Source organism: Buteo buteo, chromosome 24 (genome assembly GCF_964188355.1).
Source record: "Buteo buteo chromosome 24, bButBut1.hap1.1, whole genome shotgun sequence".
Classification (NCBI taxonomy): domain Eukaryota; kingdom Metazoa; phylum Chordata; class Aves; order Accipitriformes; family Accipitridae; genus Buteo; species Buteo buteo.
This window is the reverse complement of record NC_134194.1, coordinates 4,265,122-4,283,548: the sequence shown is the minus strand read 5'-3', so window position 1 is coordinate 4,283,548 and position 18,427 is coordinate 4,265,122. Positions and strand designations below refer to the sequence as shown.

General features: G+C 49.1%; 1 protein-coding gene across 1 annotated transcript; it reads left to right on the top strand.

The window, feature by feature from the left end:
• The first annotated feature begins 17,502 nt into the window (after positions 1-17,502).
• NEUROG1 (neurogenin 1) lies at positions 17,503-18,045 on the top strand. The gene has a single exon (XM_075056837.1). The coding sequence runs from the start codon at positions 17,503-17,505 to the stop codon at positions 18,043-18,045; it is 543 nt and encodes a 180-aa protein (XP_074912938.1).
• Positions 18,046-18,427: the final 382 nt, after the last annotated feature.

Genomic DNA, 18,427 nt, shown 5'->3' with positions numbered 1-18,427 from the left:
ATTTTATACTGTATAATCAAGGCAACACCTGACCTCAGCTCAAGGGTTGCCTCCAGTTCAGACAGAAAAAAATAAATATATTTATATATAGGCACACGCACACTATATAGACTTATTTACTGTTATAATACCTTGGCAAAGCTGAAGGAGAAAGAGCTGTTTGATTTCAAAGTATTTTCCTATTCTGCACAAGGATGGAGCTACGAGCTTCAGATGCCTATTATTAAAAAGCTTGAAAAAGATCCCAGAGTGTTTAAGAAATTAAACCTCTGGGGATACAGACCACAAAGCTCTGCTTCAGGCTGAGCTTCTGAACCCGATCTCTGGGCAAACCCAGACCTGTAGGCTAGCCAAGCTGCCCCTCTCCTTTCTTGAGGCACATTTTAACAAAACCAGTAGTTTTTCCTTGAGGAGACTTGATTTCAACACACCAACAGACTTCAAGAAAAAGTTTATGCTTATTTAGTGACTACTGGACAATACATTTCCTGGAAAAGTATTGATATGGTTGCACAAGAGGTGGTTAATGCTCCATTGGGAACGCTATGCACAGCTCCAGTTGCCCAAATGCAGTACTTGGTGACTCACACCTCGCAGGGTATAGCCTGTACAAATGACTCTTAGTTCTGGGGTCATCTGCCAGACCAAAAACCACCAGCAAAAACTGGGCACAGAAGAAACCAATTGTAATTTTTTTTCTCCACTTGCTGGAATGGGAGACTAAAGAAAAAGAACTGTTTGGTTCAATATATGTATTCCCTTTAACCTGAAATCTGTGCTTCAAACAAAACAATTCTTGGAAACAGGAATTGAAATCATGAAGAGAAAAAGCTGTGACTCTGAGCTGGTTTTCCCAAGCCTGTTAAACTCCATCTCCAGGCAGGTTTGTTAAGCTCCCAAAACCAGGAGGAGCATCTCTTGCCATCCCTGATACTGCAGTTGTGAAGGGAAATACTGTGTCAGAAGGAAACTGCCACACACAAAACATCAACCACTTTCCTTCAGACTAACACAGCTTTGCTAAAACATTTAAATATATATATACACGAGGGTACCTCCTCCACCTAGATTTGGCAGCAGCCTTAAGGTTTGCTTTTGTTTTCCCCAGCAGACTGCAGGTTGTGAAGCCACAGGAGACCATTCAGTCCCACCTCCCTAATATACAGACCACACATTTGTGCTTGGAGATTGAAAGATTAAGCTGCTGAAGCACGGTCTGAGCACACACCGGCCAGTCCCAACTGCTCACCAGTTACCAATTTACCTTCGTAAGAGCTTGAACATTTGCAGGGAAAGCCGGAGCCCTGCTTCATCCTGGGGCGCAGGAACAGCACAAGCAGACCCTGCAGCTCCTTTACTCCAGAACCGATGCTACATCGCAAGGATATAAACCCTTACCAGAGCCTCCGAGGAGGGCAGTTGGCAACTGCTTTCCCCCATCCAGCCTGCAAAACTGCTCCCCGGCTCACCGCAGCCAGGAGCTCACAAAGACAGAGCACCAAACCCTGCGCACAAGACCTCCCTGGCCCCCCCGTCCCTCCCTTGGGCGTTGGGCATCCACAGGCTGCACCCGCTCGGAAAGAACGCCATCAGATTTTATTTTTAATAAAAGCAGGAGGGTGAACCAGGCAGCTGCAGTGAAAGGACACAACAGCAGGGAAACCTGCCTTGCCTTTTCAGCGAGAGCGTTACGTGGGATTAGTAACGTTATACAGATCCTTTCACCACTTGCCTTTCACTTGTTCATATATAGGCTAGGTCAGCAATGGCCAAAAAGTTTATTAAGAAGCGATAGCTGCTTGGTGGTCTGTGCGAGACAGCACGGTGTTCTCCGCGGGTCCAGCTGCCTGCTGTGCCCCGGCTCCCCCCAGGCTCCCTAAATCAAGGCACGAGGCCGTGACAGATTGCTCCGTGCAGGGGACCTTTCCTGACCACGTCCATGCGGTGGGAGAGCTGGCTCCGCACTAACGAGGTTTCATCAGGGCTGTGGGAGCAAACGTGGGGCTCGATGGTAAAGTCATCAGAGGGGCCGGGGGGTCTGCACAGGTCACCCCTGCACCCTGGGGGGGAAGTTGAAGGCAGTGTTAGAGCAACACAAAAGCTCTCTGAGCTAATTAAACATCAGAACTGGGTCCCTTCTGTACCCACATTTGGAGGGAATGGGAAAAAAAAGTGAATAAAAATCTACTGCCCACCAGACTCGCCATCCCGCCGAGACCCACAGCCAGGGAGCTGAGTCTGCCCAAGGGGAAAGGGCCTCCCGTGCAACCTGACATCACTTAACGGGCTTTATATTAGCCCAGGCAGAGCTCACACTCTCCAAAATACACTTCCCATTAGGTCAAATGAAACACCAGTCACATTTTGGATATTTTTCCTCCAAAGCCAGCTTCCAAAAATGAGGCGTCTAAATCCAGATGTGCACAGCATCTGAAGACCTCGCTTATTCCTAGTTGCTCAGCACCTTTGGAAAAAGGCGGGCTGGTTTTGGCTGTTGGTTGAGCATGGGCTTCAGGTCCAGAAGGACGGTTAGCCCATCTTGAAAGCCCCGGCCACACCAACTTCATGCCAAGGCAGCTCGCAGTTTTGGCACTGTATAGATCTTCCATGCATTGCACTCATGCTGGGATTTGTTGCTCAGTTTGTTTCCTTCAATGGGTTGGGGTGCACATGGTCACAAATGGGAATTTAGGTATTTTTGAGGATCGCTGTTTGCAGCTCTCGCTGAGTCTGTGTTTGCTCTATCAGAAACCCTCTGGGTCTGTTATTCATCAATTTCCATCTGATCCTGAACCACAAAGAGCCGAGGGCTTCCTGGAAGGTGCTCGTTTTGTCTTAAAAGGCTGTACACCGTGAGCCCCCAGATATCCTTGGAACCAGCACGTGTTTCTGGCAAAGTACCCCAAAGCAGTTTGCCTCTAATTCCTTTACCTGACGTAACCCACCCCAGAATAGCAACTGGGATTGCCATTGCCTGAGGAACAGCAGCTGCAGCTGCGTTTGCAAGCACAGAGCTCCAGATGCTTACAGTGATTTTTGGTGCTTGTAGGTATCAATGTACACCTTACAGAAACGTTAATTGTTTGCTGAATTCTGGGCATCCAGGGAACTTGGAAAATCCCACTGTTAGTCATGCTTTCTGACACCATGTACCTCTGGAAAGGCTGACCCTCCACCTCTACAGACTGCCTCTGCAAATTCATAGAGAAAACTAAAAACCTGCACAAAATTGGACCACCATTTCATTTGGTCATTATATCTCATGCGAAACTAAGATAGAATCATCTTTTTTACCTTCCAAGGTTGCCTCCTTGGACCATCACCTCTACTAATCAGTGGCCCTGCCCAGGTAGTGATGCAGCAACAGTCCCCAATTCATACTAGAGGTATTAAATTATTTAAGACCCAGCACAGATCCAGAAGATGTGTTTTAAGCATCCAAAGCATCCTCATTCCTATTAGCCAGCACTACACGAGACAAAGCTGTGCGAGATCAAAGGGATGTTTGGGAGGCTCCAGCCCCATTCCTTGCTCTCGTCAACCCCACAGGACTGCGGTGTCTGGTGGCTCTTGGGCCATGGCCAGCAGATCCCAGCCCAGATGGTTGCTCTAGAGGAGCGGTGGGAGAAAGCAGGGCTGAAAGGACATCTAGTGGCAACCAAAAACCTTCTCAGACAGCCTGGGGACACCTCTACGGCCCTCCAGCCATCTGCATTATAAATCAGCTTGGAGCCTGCTCATTGCAGTGCTGATATTGGGAATGCTCTTCCCCAGCTCTGCAAGAAAAGCTTCAGCTGTTGCATTTCCTTACCCAGGTATGGGAAACACCCCCCTCTCCAAAGCAAAGAAAATGCAGTTGTATTTTGGGAAACCTGCTCAGAGGTTTACAGAGTCATATTATCCCATTAACACGGAACACGCACACTAAGGGCAAAGAGGACACCTGGCTGCCACATCCATCACACCAGCACGGGAAACCGGATTGCAGCACAACCCTGGGAAGACTCATTCCCAAACCACCTGCCCAAAATCCTGTAAAAACATCAGGAATTTCTGCCCAATACACTGAGCCATGTGGCTTTCTTGCCCAGCGGTTCTCCCTCCTGGCACCAGCTCTCCAGCAAGCCCAGGACCCACAGGACCCCACACAGCTGCCATTCGCCAGGTGTTGCATTTGGGTCCTGTCCTCAGACAGGACCATCGGACTTCCCAGCAGCAAAACCCACGGATGCACGTTATCACCTTCAATGCCTGAAGAGGAGAACTTGTTCCCTCTCGCTGGGTACAAGCACCACTTCATCCAACCATCACAACAAAGCCAAGACCCCTGGAAGAAATGCTTTGTAGAGCTGCAACGTGCACGAGCATTTATTTTCTGAACACCGAGTGACAGGTTGTATTTCTGGTCCTTTTGTCGACCTCTGAAGCACTCAAACCCTCTCAGATTTTTCTCTTATCTTTTGCTTGTGTCTATTACCAGCTCTTTGGGCAGAGATCGCTCTGACAACACACATGGAGAGCATCCAGCGCAACAGGAGCTGCTCTGCTGCGAGCGGGCACACGGGACCTGGGAGGGAGGAATGACGTGACATGAAGTGACAGGGAGGCAGGCAGCCAAGGCCTGGGAAAATCACCACGCCTGTGTTTTTGTTTTTCTTCCTGTACAACAAAAGAGGTTAGTGAATTCCTCTTGGATGGGTTTCAGAAACTCCTCCGAGAAAAAAAAAAATATATTAATCCTGCTGATGTTCACTTAAGGCTGATAATTACAGGAATAATTATGATTTATTCCCATCATAAATCTTGGGGCAAGAAAAGGGATTTGAGGTTTGCAAGATTTGCTGGATGACAGAAGCAAAACACAGCTCTAATTGCCCTTCTTTGTTGTGTTTAATTAAGGATTCTGAAGCAACTGATCTCCGTGTCTTTTCATGGTTAGAAACCTGCAAGGAAAAGAAAATCTTTCTGCAGAGCCACCAATCAAAGCTTTGTTGGGTTACTAGGCACTAAGTGTGCTACATCTGAACACTCAGGACTCCCAGAAAAAGAAGCTTATTAAAGGAAAAGAAATGCTACAACAGGCTTATTTTTTTTTCCTCTTCCAGTAGGCTTTGGCAATTTTGAGCTCAGTTCTAATCCCGGAAGAAATGTCTTTTGTCTTTATCCCTCAGCATTTTTGCCTCATTACTGCCCATTCCATTGTGTTGCATAAAAATACTTCTCCATTTCTATTACCTTCATAATTGCACCATTTACATTTCTCCTTGGGGTTTACTTCAGCTTCCTCTCTAAGTCTAGAAGACTTATCACTTCTGCAGCCACATTAGGAAAAACAAATCAGCCTGGAGCTCCTCAGCTCCCTCCTTGAACCAGTAATTCCCAGTCAAGCGCCACTCCTCCCCAGCAAGAACCAGTTTGCCAAGTGCTACCTCTCAAATTTAAAACGTGACTGGCAGGGTGTTCCCTCTCCATTTTTATGCAACAGTTAAAACAGTCCTGCCAGGGAAATCCAGTTCTTCATTACAGTAATCAGTGTCAAGTGATCATGCCTGGCTCTGAGCAATGCCACCAGCCCACGAGCTACTACAGGACTCTGGGAAGCTACGGGATAAAAAAGCAGGGAATTCTTGGGACCTCTTGTGAATCTCAGGGTGCTTGGAAGGGTCTTTTTGGAGAAAGCAATTGAACTTGATAAGCGCAGTCCACCTTAGGCTGAGAGCAGGGCCACCACGCGCTGCATCCCCAAAGGGAGCACCTGCGAGGAAGCAGAGGTTTGGTGTTGCCCAGCAGGTAAAATCCCAACACTTCAAACGTACAGAGCAACATACTGGGTAACAATGCCTGGAAACACTGATCCAGAGAGGGAAAACGTCAAATATAACTTTAAGAGAAAAAGAAGTATTCTTGGGTTTATCACACCTGGGAAATGTTATTCTAAGATCAGGAGAAAAAAAAAAAAAAAAGGATGGGATGGAGAGGGGCAAAACCAGCACAGTACACAGAAGAGAAAACACAAAGTCAGCAGCATTACTGATCAGAGCACCCTTATCTGATCTCAGGTGCTTGGCTCAGACCACAGAGGACACACATATCAGGGGTCCCAGCCCAAAACCCCTTGCTGGTCCTACTGGCCCCGCATCAGCACACGGGCACGGCCACGTGTGCCAAGGGCCAGTACTTTGGGGCTTTTACTTTTATCCTAAGAGTTGATGGCAGAAGCTGGAAAGCAGCAAGCTCTGAAACCTGGAGCTGAAACACAAATTGAAAGATGTGGTTTTCTATGGGAAAACCAACCTCCTTCCTGTTTTCCTAGAGTTTCAGCTCTATGCCATCTGTGTCATGATAATCCAAATAGTTGATTGAATGCCAGGTGCTCTGTTTTAAGGGTAATTACAGCACGCTGTAACCCACAGGAATGGAGTGCTGGGTACACAGCTCCGGCGACTGGACAAGGATCTCAAGATCTACAGTAACTCACTGCAGTAACTCACTACTTAAATATATATTTATGTGCACACAAATATAACATTTAGTTGGTAATAGTCCTTTCCTTCACCCATTTTTGACCTTATCTTTTTTGGATAACATGCTCTTTGTAGCAAGACCCTTTCCCTTTTCCACACACAACAGTGCCCAATTTGGCTAAAGCTTGTAGCGGAAGATAATAAAGAAAATCCAACAGAAATAAAGCATGATCATAAAGCAAAGCCTGGTGGTAAAAAAAAAAAAAAAATCAATTTTCCATGTTCTGAAAAGCCTCAGGGGACTTTTGCCCACTTACTTGAAGCAGGTACCTGGGCTTTCCAGCAGAGCCTCCACGCAGGGTTGTCCACCCCGGCTGCTGCTGGGTGAGCAGAGCTGGCTCCAAACTGCAGCTTGGTAAAGGTTGACATCTTGTGGCTAGTTCCATCACTTACAAATCAGGAAAGGGGGGGTTGTCTCTTTTTCCGGCGAAGGCTGTGGGTGGAGCTCATAGATCAAGAGCTAAATTCCCAGCACCTGGTGTGTAATGTGTGGGATGGAGGTCTGGGGTCATTAACAGGTTAATGAAGATAAATAACACCAAGTACTGAAAACTATAAAAACCAAAATCATACCCTGTTTGTTTCAGGGGGAAATAAAGAAAAGAAAAAAAAGTTTCTTTCGAATAGGAGCCATCTGTATATACGTAAGGCCCACAAGGCAAATAATAAAAAAGCGATCTTGTGAAAGATGTTTCTCTGTGATTTTGCAGCCCCATTGGATCCCCTCCTCTGTTTGCACAGTGGGGTAAGAGGCTCAGAGCCCTGCTTAACTCCGACAACTGCTTCAGAGAAGTGTAGCTGCACCGACTCTGGAGAAATTGTCTCTAATTCCCACCAGAATAAGTGGAAACAGGCTCAAGCCCTGCAGCACATTAAACCTGAGGTGAAAGAAAAAACAATATTTTGGGTTTTATCCAAGGAACATCTATAGTCTGAAGAAGTACATTCACTTCATAATTAGCAATTGCACTTATTTTACTATTTATCTGTGAACACAGAATTTATTGCCCTTTAATACATGCTTAAATTGGGAAAGAAAGCAGCACCCCTGCAGCAGAGGCTCAGCGGAAACAGATCAGCCAAACCTGTCCCCCCTCATTAGCCAAATACTCGTTTCAGAGGAGCTCGTTACTGTGGGAGTGCATACAGCCCCAAGGAAAAAAAAAAAACACCTCACCTAGGACAACATTAACTTTCCCTTAATCACACTGCTCCACTGTCTTTCTAATTCCCTGACTACTAGAACTAGAATTTGTATTTATTTAGCATTTTACACCTTCAAGCTATTCTCAAATATGTATTAGCAGACCTACAACTTAAAGCTTCCCTAGCAGAAAAACGTTCAGTAATTACAAGGGCTAATACACACCTTGAAAACTGTTCTTGCCACCTAACTGGGGGTCAAGCTTACCTGTGTACTCCGATCCCCCACAGTCCAGCTCCAGGCATAAAGCACAGCACCTGCAGTGTCTTCTGCAGAATTTTTCCTTTATTCTCTGCCCAGTTCAGCTGCATCATTAGGTACTGGTCCCAGCAGTTGCATCATTAGGTACTGGTCCCAGCAAATTCAGCACTTTGAACCCATATGCTGCCTGGGAGTTTTCAAGGGCTGTTACACCCGTAGTTTAACACTATGCTTTTATTTTTCTTTTTGTACCTGGAGACATTATCATGAAAAGATGCTGAAAGAGATGATACTTGGCTGTCAGGGTGATGGAGAGCAACAGTGGGTCCCTCACCTTCACCGCAGCTGCTTACACTAACAGTGAGGTGATTCAGGCTAGAATTTAAGATGTTTATACCTGTGGTTTTGTCCCTGAAGAACGGGAACTTTAAAAGATATATTGCACATATAATACTAAGGTAATGAACTGCAAAGCAGCCCAGTTAAATGGATAGCCAGGGGCCATTTAAGTCAGTGCAAAGTACTCCTTTAAATTCCAGAAAGCAGAGCAGATCTACAAGTTATTTACCATTTGCTTTCAGCTAAGTTTAATGAAATCTGTTCGAAAAACAGTGGAACATCCATCAAAAGGCTGAGTTGGTGCAGAAAAAAAAAAAAAGTTACTTTCAAGAGTCAGGGTGCCATCTCAGTGTGTTTTCACTGAAGCATCTTAATTCAGCAGCCACCAGGTGTTTCATTTTGACATTTTCTAAAATTTGTATTCTAAGCTAAACTAAATCTCTTCCTCCTTCTGCCCTACCCAGAGCCCAGTTTCACTGTTTGACCTCTGAACTGCAAAATCCATTTTCAACCCAGCTCTCCGCTGCCCAGCCAGCCCTGCCTACCTCCCCAGGGCCCGACACCAGCTCTCCGAAACTCAGCTCTCACCGCATCTAAAACAGCCCCAAACCACCAAACCTCAGCCAGGAAAAGCTCTTTGTATCACTTTTTCTCACTCAGAAATCTTTACAATTGTACTCAAGGTCACGTAAAAGTTTTACTGAGATAATTTTTTTTTTTTTTTTTTAACTAATACAGTAAAAGCAATAAAATGACAGCATAAGCCCAAAGGAAAGCAGGATTTTTCGGTCAGTACAGCAGGTTTTGCTTTGCTAAATATTCACGGGAGCTTTTCTGGAGCCCAGGGAGCTGCGAACCCTCCAGCTCCGCACGGCCGAGTTTGCAGCGCTGTGCCTTGGGGTGTCACCCTCGGCCCTCTCATGGCCAGGGCAGTGGGAACTGCACCCCAAAGGTCCCATCCCTGGGGTCAGGGTGCAGGGCCATGGCCCAAGGCCCGTGGCTGGAGCTCTCTCCTTGCTTTTTCCACCTGCCCGGCTCTTCCCGGGCGCTGGGGCTCCCGCAAGCACCGGCACGTCCCTGCCGAGCTCTCACATCTCTTTTGGGGTGAATTCACCTGCTTTTTTTTTTTTTAGTTGAGGAGATGTCAGCTTCTTCCTCACTGATACAGTCTTTTATTATAGATGGCCTCTATTTATATATTTAAAACGTCAAGCCTCCTTTGATGTGAAAAGCATCTGGATGGTTTCATACTGACATCCCTTTACAGAGGGCCAAAACAAGAATTGTAGGCAACCCTTTCCCACCTGCAACAAAAGCCTACAGGTGGATGCATTTCAAAATGACTCTCTGCTTAAAAACATGTGAAGCATCTCATTTTTCTTTTATGTACGTGTACTCTAATTGACAGGGCTAAGCAGTGACTGAGGTGTGATAGGAAATTTTCATCAAGACCCCCCTGGCAGCACCGGTGACCCAGCCTTTCTGTCCCATTTCGTGTGCAGATGTACGTGTACCCATCTAGATGTACGGAAAAGTCTGTAGCATCGCTGTTATTAACCACTTGTCTTGGCCTTAGCCATGGCCAGAGCCAGGCATTGCAAAAACACTACGAACCAGCCAGCACGTGATCCCAAGTACGACAGCCACCGGTATTTCCAAATATCTCTGGATGCTGTCACTGCAGTTCTTACGGCAGACGAGACAACTTCGGGACAGCGGTGAAGTTTCGCACAGGAGCTGCGTGTGTGCACGCGTGTTCGCGTGGGATTGCGCGTGTGCGCACACGTGAGCGTGCATGGGCCTGTGGGTACACGCCTGGGCGCACGTGGATGCGCATACGTGGTGGGCACACATGGGTGTGCGCATGTTCACGCGTGTGTTTGGGTGTGCATATCAGTGTGGGTGCATGGAAGCAGGGGGGTTGCTCCCCAGCCTTGCCCTCCCACCCTGAAGCCCGGGGAAGGAAACAGGCAATTCTCTTGTGGGTGCAACCCTTGTACGTACAATGCCAGGGAAGGGATTATACCAGGGATTAACATTTTAAACTCCCCTACCAGACCTACTGACTCAAAGATCCTCAGGCCGGTAATCATATTACTGTCTCTGGGATTACCGCGTGCCTGGCTTCAAACCTGAGTTTCAGGAGCTGCCCCCCAACCCCTGCGCACCCTAAACTTTCCAGGCTGGGGCAGGAGCCGCTGCGTTTGGGTTTTTCTCCTTTTCTTTAGCCATTCTCTCCATTTCCCCTGCCGTGGCTGGGAGAAGACTCGGCGAGCGCTTTTCTTGTCGCCTGCCTCCTCCTAATTCCCAGTAATTTATCCCGTATTAAAACTCCCTTAAGGAAGAATGGCCCAGGACCCAACACCTGCTATGCAAATGACAGCAAATCCTCCGGGCCCCCGCAGCGGGGCGGTGGGGACCTGCGGGCTGCCGGTGGTCCCGGAGCATCCTCCTCCGGCTGCAAGACTCCATCCCCAGAGCTGGGGAGGGGGACCCCAAAAGCCCCCCCAAATGCTCAGGCTCAATTTCATCCCACTGTTACGGTGCTTCAATTCTTCCAGGTTATCTTCATTGGCGTTAAGAGAAAATAAAAATAAAAGCCACTCCTAAGTAGAATTATTTATATGGATTGTATAAAAGAAAACCGAGGCATCTCAGCATGTAGTTAAGCTTCCTGCTTTGCACGTTGTTGGGGGGGATTTCATCTGCAGGGTGGTCAATGAATTTTGTCCCTTTCTTTTAGAATAAGTGTTCTAGCTTCAATTAAGAAAATACAAATCAACAAAAGAGGGGGAATTGTGGGCGGGAGATGGTGGAGGGGGGGGAAAAAGAGAAGAAAAACCCCTCACACAATAAGGTGGGGGAAAAAAAGGGCTCGTTTCTCGGAGGTGATATCCTAATCTCATTTTTCCCCGTTCATGTGGTAGCCGGGAGACTGAGGAAGGGCCAGGCAGGGAGCGTGCCCCAGCAGCGTGACCGCACCGGGAGAGTTTGGATAACTTTCCTGGGATAACTCAGATTAGGGTTGTCGAAACCTCGGGCAGCCCGGTCACATCGCCGGGTACCTGCGCCCCACGCCTGGTCCAGCCCCGATCCCCGGGGGTACCCAGTGCCGAAACTGGGCGAGACAGCACCGCTGCGGAGCCGCGCGAGGACCCCGCGCGAACCCCTCCATCTCCACGCTTTCTTCCCGTGGCCCTTTACCATGATCATATATTTCCCAGCCCTGAGCGCTTGACTGACATTTGGGCTATTATTCGGGGAGATAGATTGTTTGGCCTGAAGATGCATTGTTTGGGCTCCTCATAAAAGAAACAAGTTAAATGCCGCAGCTACCACACACAAAAATGACTCCTTCTGGCCGTAAAACCAGTGGGACAAGGAAGTGGTTGTAGGAGTCAAACATAATTGATGCTCAGAAAGATGTTATAAATAATCTGCGCCGAGTCCTCTCTCATGTGCCTCAAAACCACAGAAAGTGGTGCTTTTTTTTTTTTTTTTTTTCCCTCTTTATCTCCCCTTGAATTCAGGAGCATAATACACCGTGAGCACCAATAATTGATGTATGTTATAATTCTTCATTACCCTATCAGTAGTCTGGGAAAATTGGAAGAAAAGAAAATGCCAGAAAGTTATGGTAAAACTTAAGATGCGACAGAAGTAGCTTTCTTTGCTCATGCTGTGAGTGTTTGAATAAGAAGAATGTCCCTGCACTGTAACAAGCTAAAAGAATGAGGAAGACAAAGGATTTCACGAAAAAGGTTTAGATAGAAGACAAGGCAAGTGAAACTGAAAGGAAGGGAAAAAAACCATTTACAATGGAACAATGCGTGTACTAATCGCTTTGATATATTATACAAACCCAAAGACCCAAAACATTGTGTAATTATTTATAAATGACTTCTCCACTCCTGTGTATAATACCAAAGAAAGAATAAAACTGCAGGCTACTCTCTAAACTATTTCTAAATAGACCTAGCTCAAAAGGAAGCAGAAGTGTTTGAAAAAAAATAATTAATGGTTGATTTTATGGTTGTCTCATTAAAACATTTTAATTACAACAAACAAAATACATTTGTGCTTGCAGGGAACAATCGCTTACCTACTCGCCCCCCCCCCCCCCCCCCAAAAAAGAAGGAAAATGTTACATCACGCGTTTAAAACCTGAAAATAAAACATTCCCACTATTTCTGCAGAGGCCCTGGGAGGGGTTGAACTCCGACCACGGCTCCCAGACACTTGTGCGGGATTTCAGAGCGGATTCGAGTCCTCCGGGCCAGGACCCCCCCCCGGTACCCAGGGACCCTCCCTGCGATGCCCCCGTGCTCCGCTCCCGCCGGCTGTCCCCGGCACGCGGCCTGAGGCCTCACGCTGGCCGCAGGCAGGTCGGATCTGAGCTCAAAATCCTTTATGGACGAAGCCCTCGAGCTGCTCCCCAGGCGTTTCCCCAGCAGGAGAAGCGGCTCCTGCTGCGGAAGGGGTTAACGCTGCCTCCGTGCAGGCTGAGATCCCTTTCAAATATTGGACTTCCAGGGCTGTCCATTAGTCGGTAGCCAAGGCGTGAACCCCTGAGCCCTCCGGTAGCCTCGGGTCGGGAGCTGTAAGCTGACTCCGGTCCCAGGAGCCCGGCGCCGTATGTCCATCCCTATGGCGCACGTCTGTCCCCAGCCCTGGCTGGACAAGCAGCCGCCATGCCCTGCACCGTGCTCGTGCAAGCACGGGGAGACAAGCTCCCCCGTCGAGCCATCTTCTGGTTTTCCATCTATTTTTAAAATCCCTGCTGCATCGACCTGGGCATCCCCAGGGATGAGCGAGGATGACCCTCCCTTTACTCCTGCAAGGCACGGGGTCGAGCTTTCTGCTCCCAGGGTGAGGGCTTTGCCACCAGCCACATCATCTTTCCAAATGCAGTTGAAAGCGTTTTCCGCAGACAGCTCTGCCTTCTCGCTCTGGCCATGCTTTCAATCGACGAGGGAGCAAAAAAGCAGTATTCTCCTGGTTGATATGCGGTTTTGACACTCATCCCAATATTAGTTAAGCCCTCACGTACTAATGTAACAAAACACAGAGTCTGGCAAGTTGTTCTATTGATGTGCATCTTAAGCCTTAAAAAAAAAAATGAAGTACCTCTAACTTCTCTGAGGCATCTTCCAATTGCGGTTTTACTGTCAACCGCTCATTTCCATACTTGGGGAGAAGAGTGATGCTAACACTGCTCTAATGAGCGTAATTCTGGTCATTTTTGAAATGTGTGGCTGATTCCTAATGTGGAGATTTATTCACCTTTACAAGGTACAACGAACACTTACCAGGGAACGGTATCTTCTCACGGGCCGGCTTTTTCCTTGCTGGAAATGGCACATTCAGAGAGCAGTGCCGAGCACCGACAGCCTTCGCTGCGAGCACCTGGGAGCTTTGTGGCACCTTTTCTCCAACAGCCTTTCCTCCACCTTTATTTTTTTCTACTTTTACTGGCGTCCAGCCATGAGCGAGACCCTACGCGTGACACCTCAACACAAAGGCGGAGGAGCAAGCTTCGTGCTCAAGGCCCCGGTCCACCAAGGGATAAATGCGCCACGTGGAAACTTGCCCACAACAGTTTGCTCCGATTTCAGATGAGCAGTTTGCCATCCCACATAGCGAAGGATGGGCCGATCCAGCTGTGCTTTTACGGTTTCCGTAGTCGAAAATGCCATTTGAATCTTTTTTCCTCTCTTTTAATTTTTTAAGTGCTGTAAGTTGTCTCAAAGCAAATGGTATTTATGGCAAGCTTCCTTAGAGCTCAAAATATGAAACTAATAACATCCACGAGTCCATCTGAGCCTAGCTGCACTTACGTCAAGGCGAAGAAGCGACTCCAAAGGCTGAAAATCAGACTAAGGCCATCAGCTGGGAACACACTCTGTGTTCCTTGAAATCAAAGGTCCTGTTTCAGTTTGGGATTTTTTTCTTTCCCGATCCCAGAAAACTTCATGAAACTTTAGCAGCTGACTTCCATAGGAGCAGGCCCATAAGGTGTAAGAGCTATTATCTGTGTTGGCTGAATAATTTATCTGCAAAATTAGTAGACTGCCTGCGATAGAACTGGTTGAATTATTCATCGGGAATAAATTATCCAAGATATTTAGCACTTCTTTCTGTTTGCGAAGGCTTCCTGAAACAATTCTGGTTCTGTGAATGCATTCGTTATTCATAAGTACGCAGTGAATAGATTATGCAAACAAATTTCAGCCTATGGGTTGTTTGTGAAACATTCACTTCAGCTCTGGCTATTCATGGCTGTGACTGATCACAGAGACACATGGTGCTCTCTCCCCTCCTTGATTGGAGCACAAACTTTTAAAACAAGAGAATAACAAATGACAAACTGCAAATGATGGATAAGGACTAATGAATAATGCGCTTTCACTGCAAACTTTCAGACAAGTGATCGGTTGTGCCAAAGTCTGTGAAACTCTAGGGAATCATAAACATTTTAATGAATAAACTATTGACTGCTCAAAGACACCTAAACAAAAGACAATCAAAGTGTTGCAGACAACACTGGAGTTTATATCACTACATACAAAGTGCACTTTAACAAAAGTTTAACATTTTTTGCCATATGCTTCCATAACCTTTAAATTTTGGTCCCTTCTGACTTTCTCCCGGTTCACGCTGGAAACTCCACCGCCGCCGATGTCCGTCTGCCGACCGAGGCCTCTAATCGTGCCGTCACTTAAGGACATGAGTAACTCAGTGAGGTGGAACTACTTAGCGCCGAAAGTCATTTATGCATGCACGGGCCCTAAAAACATCAGCCTGATTGCAGGTCTGGTGATTGAGAGAGCTCAGTCCCTCCTGCAGAACAGCCAGGCCCCATCGCCTGGCCTTCCGCGGTGAGATTGCACATCGAAGGTCCGTAGCCGTATAAAGATGTTAAAAAGCAGAAAGCGAGCTGATCCTGCAAGCTCGGCCACTGGAAAACTATTTCTAGTTTGAGACTCATTAATATTCATCACCCAGGGCTTTTTTCGGATTGCTCACTTCTGTGCGCGATCTTTTTGGCACAAAGAAGGCCGGCCGTGGCAGTTTGCTGGTGTCGTGCATCATCTCAAAAGCGAGGAGGGTGGAAAGCAGAAGGAATAACTCCGACAGCAAACTCCTCTCTCAGGTTCAAGTAAAGAATAGCTGCTATGAACTCGAAATGCAGAGGTGAAGACAATAACTATGCCTGCTTATCAAAGGCATAGGAGAAAATCACGGGAGTGGGAGTGAATTTATGTTTAAAGTACGGGGCAATCGTGTAAATAAATGTGAGTTTAGGCATAGAAGTCTAAGAATGGCTACCGATGGACGGTGAAACTGAAAACCTTCCAGACAGGCAAGTACCTGAGTGCTGACAACGGGGCTTCCTTACAGTACCGAGAGGCAGGATGCAAAAAGCCAGATGTCAGAATTGGGGAACTTTTTAGCCGCTTACGGAACTGTGGCTTCCCAAAGTGTTAAGTAGTGGTACCTGGGCACTTCATGGGGATTAGCAGAGGCAGCAAGAACTGTACAATAAAACCAGCAGAGTTCTTGGCTTTTCTCCAGAGACAAAGAAGTATTCTATGTATGCTTTCACAACCACTGAAGTTTGTAAGATAAGCGTAATTTGGAATTTTTAACTTTCTGAGCACCTGCAAAACCCTTTTCCAAGTGAAGCGCCTGAGAGCCAAAGCGCGTGTAGATACCCTCCTCTGAAGTGCAGGAGGGAAAAGACCTGCTTTGAGTTCAAGTTTTATGGTTCCAGAGTATTTTCCCTTTGACGGGGGGGGTGTAGAAAAAGCTGGAGGTGCAAAGAAAACCTGAAGAAATCTTCCAGCCGGCTCTGGCTGGGGGGGGGGGTAAAAAAGAAAAGAAAAAGAAAGCACGGCCCATCCTGTGGAAACCCAAACCGCTTTTTTTTTTTTTTTTTTTTTTCTTTTCCAAATCCCCTGCGCTTTAAACTCACCCCGACCGAAACACCCAGCCCGGTGACCCCTCCCCGGACCCCCCACCCACGCTTTGTCCGGTCGCGGGGGGGACCCAAGCGCGGTGGGTGTAAGGAGCGGACCCCCGGTCCCGTGTCCCCCCCCCCCCTCCCTCCTCTCCCCCTTCCCCCCGGGGGCGCGGCAGATGCGCGGCTGCCCGCGGTAATTGCGGGCACGCTCCGGAGGGCGCGGCGCACGGGGCCGACCTGCCGCCTCGGCGCGGCCCCGCGGGGCGGCCACGGGGGCCATTGTCCGCCCGCCGCTATAAGTACGGGCGGCCGCGCCGTCGTGTGCCAAAGCCGCCGCTCACACGAGCGGATCGCAGCCCGCAGCACTTCAAAGACAAGAGCGGTCGCGTGGCCCCGGCCCCCCCCGCCCCGCCTTTCCCTTTTTTTTTTTTTCACCCTTTTTTTTCCCCCCCTTTTTTTCCCTTTTTCCCCCTTTTCCCCCCTTTTCCCCCTTTTTCTTTTTTCCTTCTTTCCCCCTTTTTTCCTTCTTTTTTTACCCCTTTTTCCCCTTCTTTCCCCTTTTTCCCTTTTCCCCCCTTTTCTCCCCTCGTTTTCCCCTCTTTTTCCCCTCTTTTCCCCCCCTTTTTTCCCCCTTTTTCCCTCTTTTCCCCCCTTTTTTCCACTTTTTTCCCCCTTTTCCCCACTTTTTTCCCCCTTTTCCCCCTTTTCCCCCTTTTCCCCCTTTTTTCCACTTTTTTCCCCCTTTTCCCCACTTTTTTCCCCCTTTTCCCCCTTTTCCCCCTTTTCCCCCACTTTTTTCCCTTTTTCTTCCCTTTTTTCCCTTTTTCTTCCCTTTTTTCCCTTTTTCTTCCCTTTTTTCCCTTTTTCTTCCCTTTTTTCCCCTTTTTTTCCCTTTTTTTCCCCATCCACAGAGGGCTCGCCGCCCTCCTCCCCCCCTCCCTCCCTCCCCTGCAGCAGCAAGCTTTCCTTTTCCCCGTCTATATTTTTACCCCGTTATTCCTTAACCGCATCCCCGGGAGTGCCTTTCCATGTGAGTACGGGGGGGGGGAGCAGGCACCTGCCGCGTGTCAAGCACTCCCACACCTCCACCCCCCCCTTAGGTTTTGGGTTGGGTTTGGGCGTTTGGGGGTCGGTTTTTCTTTTTGGTTTGCCTTTTTTTTTTTTTCTTCCTCTCTCCCCCCACCCCTTCCCCCGCCCTCTTCGCACCTTCCCCTTCGCTCCCCGCCGCCAGTGACGGACGCTCCGTGTTTTCCCCCCCCCCCCCCCGCAGGATGCCCGCGGAGGCGGCCAGCAGCGGCGGCGCACCGGAGCCGCCGGGCGCTCCGCGGGAACGGCGGCGGAGGCGCGGCCGTGCGCGGGCGCGTACCGAAGCGCTGCTACACACGCTGAAACGCAGCCGGCGGGTCAAGGCCAACGATCGGGAACGAAACCGCATGCACCACCTCAACGCCGCCCTGGACGAGCTCCGCAGCGTCCTGCCCACCTTCCCCGACGACACCAAGCTCACCAAGATCGAGACCCTGCGCTTCGCCTACAACTACATCTGGGCCCTCTCCGAGACCCTCCGCCTGGCCGAGCAATGCCTCCCGCCCCCCCCCACCTTCCGCGGGGCCGCCGCTCCCCCCAGCCCCGGCAGCGACGCCGGCTCCTGGTTCTCCAGCGCTTCCCCGTCCGCCCCTTCGCTCTGCGCCTCCGCCTCCGCTCCCAGCAGCCCCGCCACCTCCGAGGACTGCGCTTACGCGCCCGCCGAAAGCCTGCGGGCTTTCCGCGCCTTGCCCGCATCCTCCGCGGGGCCGGGAGCCGCTTGTCGTTAAGGGCTGAACCGCACCGCACCGCACCTGCAACCGCACCGCACCGCGCAGGGGCGCCCGGCTCTCCCCGCCCGGGGGGTGGAGGGGGGGGGGTGGAGGGGGTGTCTCCTCCCGTTGCACTTTTCAGCACCCAGCACCCCCCCCCCACCCCCCCCCATTCCCCCCCTCCCTCGCCTCCTCACGACTCCGAAAACCGGGAAGAAAAGCGACAGATTTGCTGCCGCAGACGAGGTGAAAAGTCAATTTTACAATTTGTAGCTCTCCAGCGAAGAAAAACGAGCATGAAAATTTGGTTTGAACGCCCTGACAATGCCATGAAAAGGCTTAAGGGGCCGATGCGGCCCCGGGGCGCAGCACGGGGCTCAGCGCATCCCTCCTGCCCTGC

Excerpts from the sequence above, each read along its gene's own strand:
- NEUROG1 (XM_075056837.1), top strand. The coding sequence starts at position 17,503 with ATGCCCGCGGAGGCGGCCAGCAGCGGCGGCGCACCGGAGCCGCCGGGC.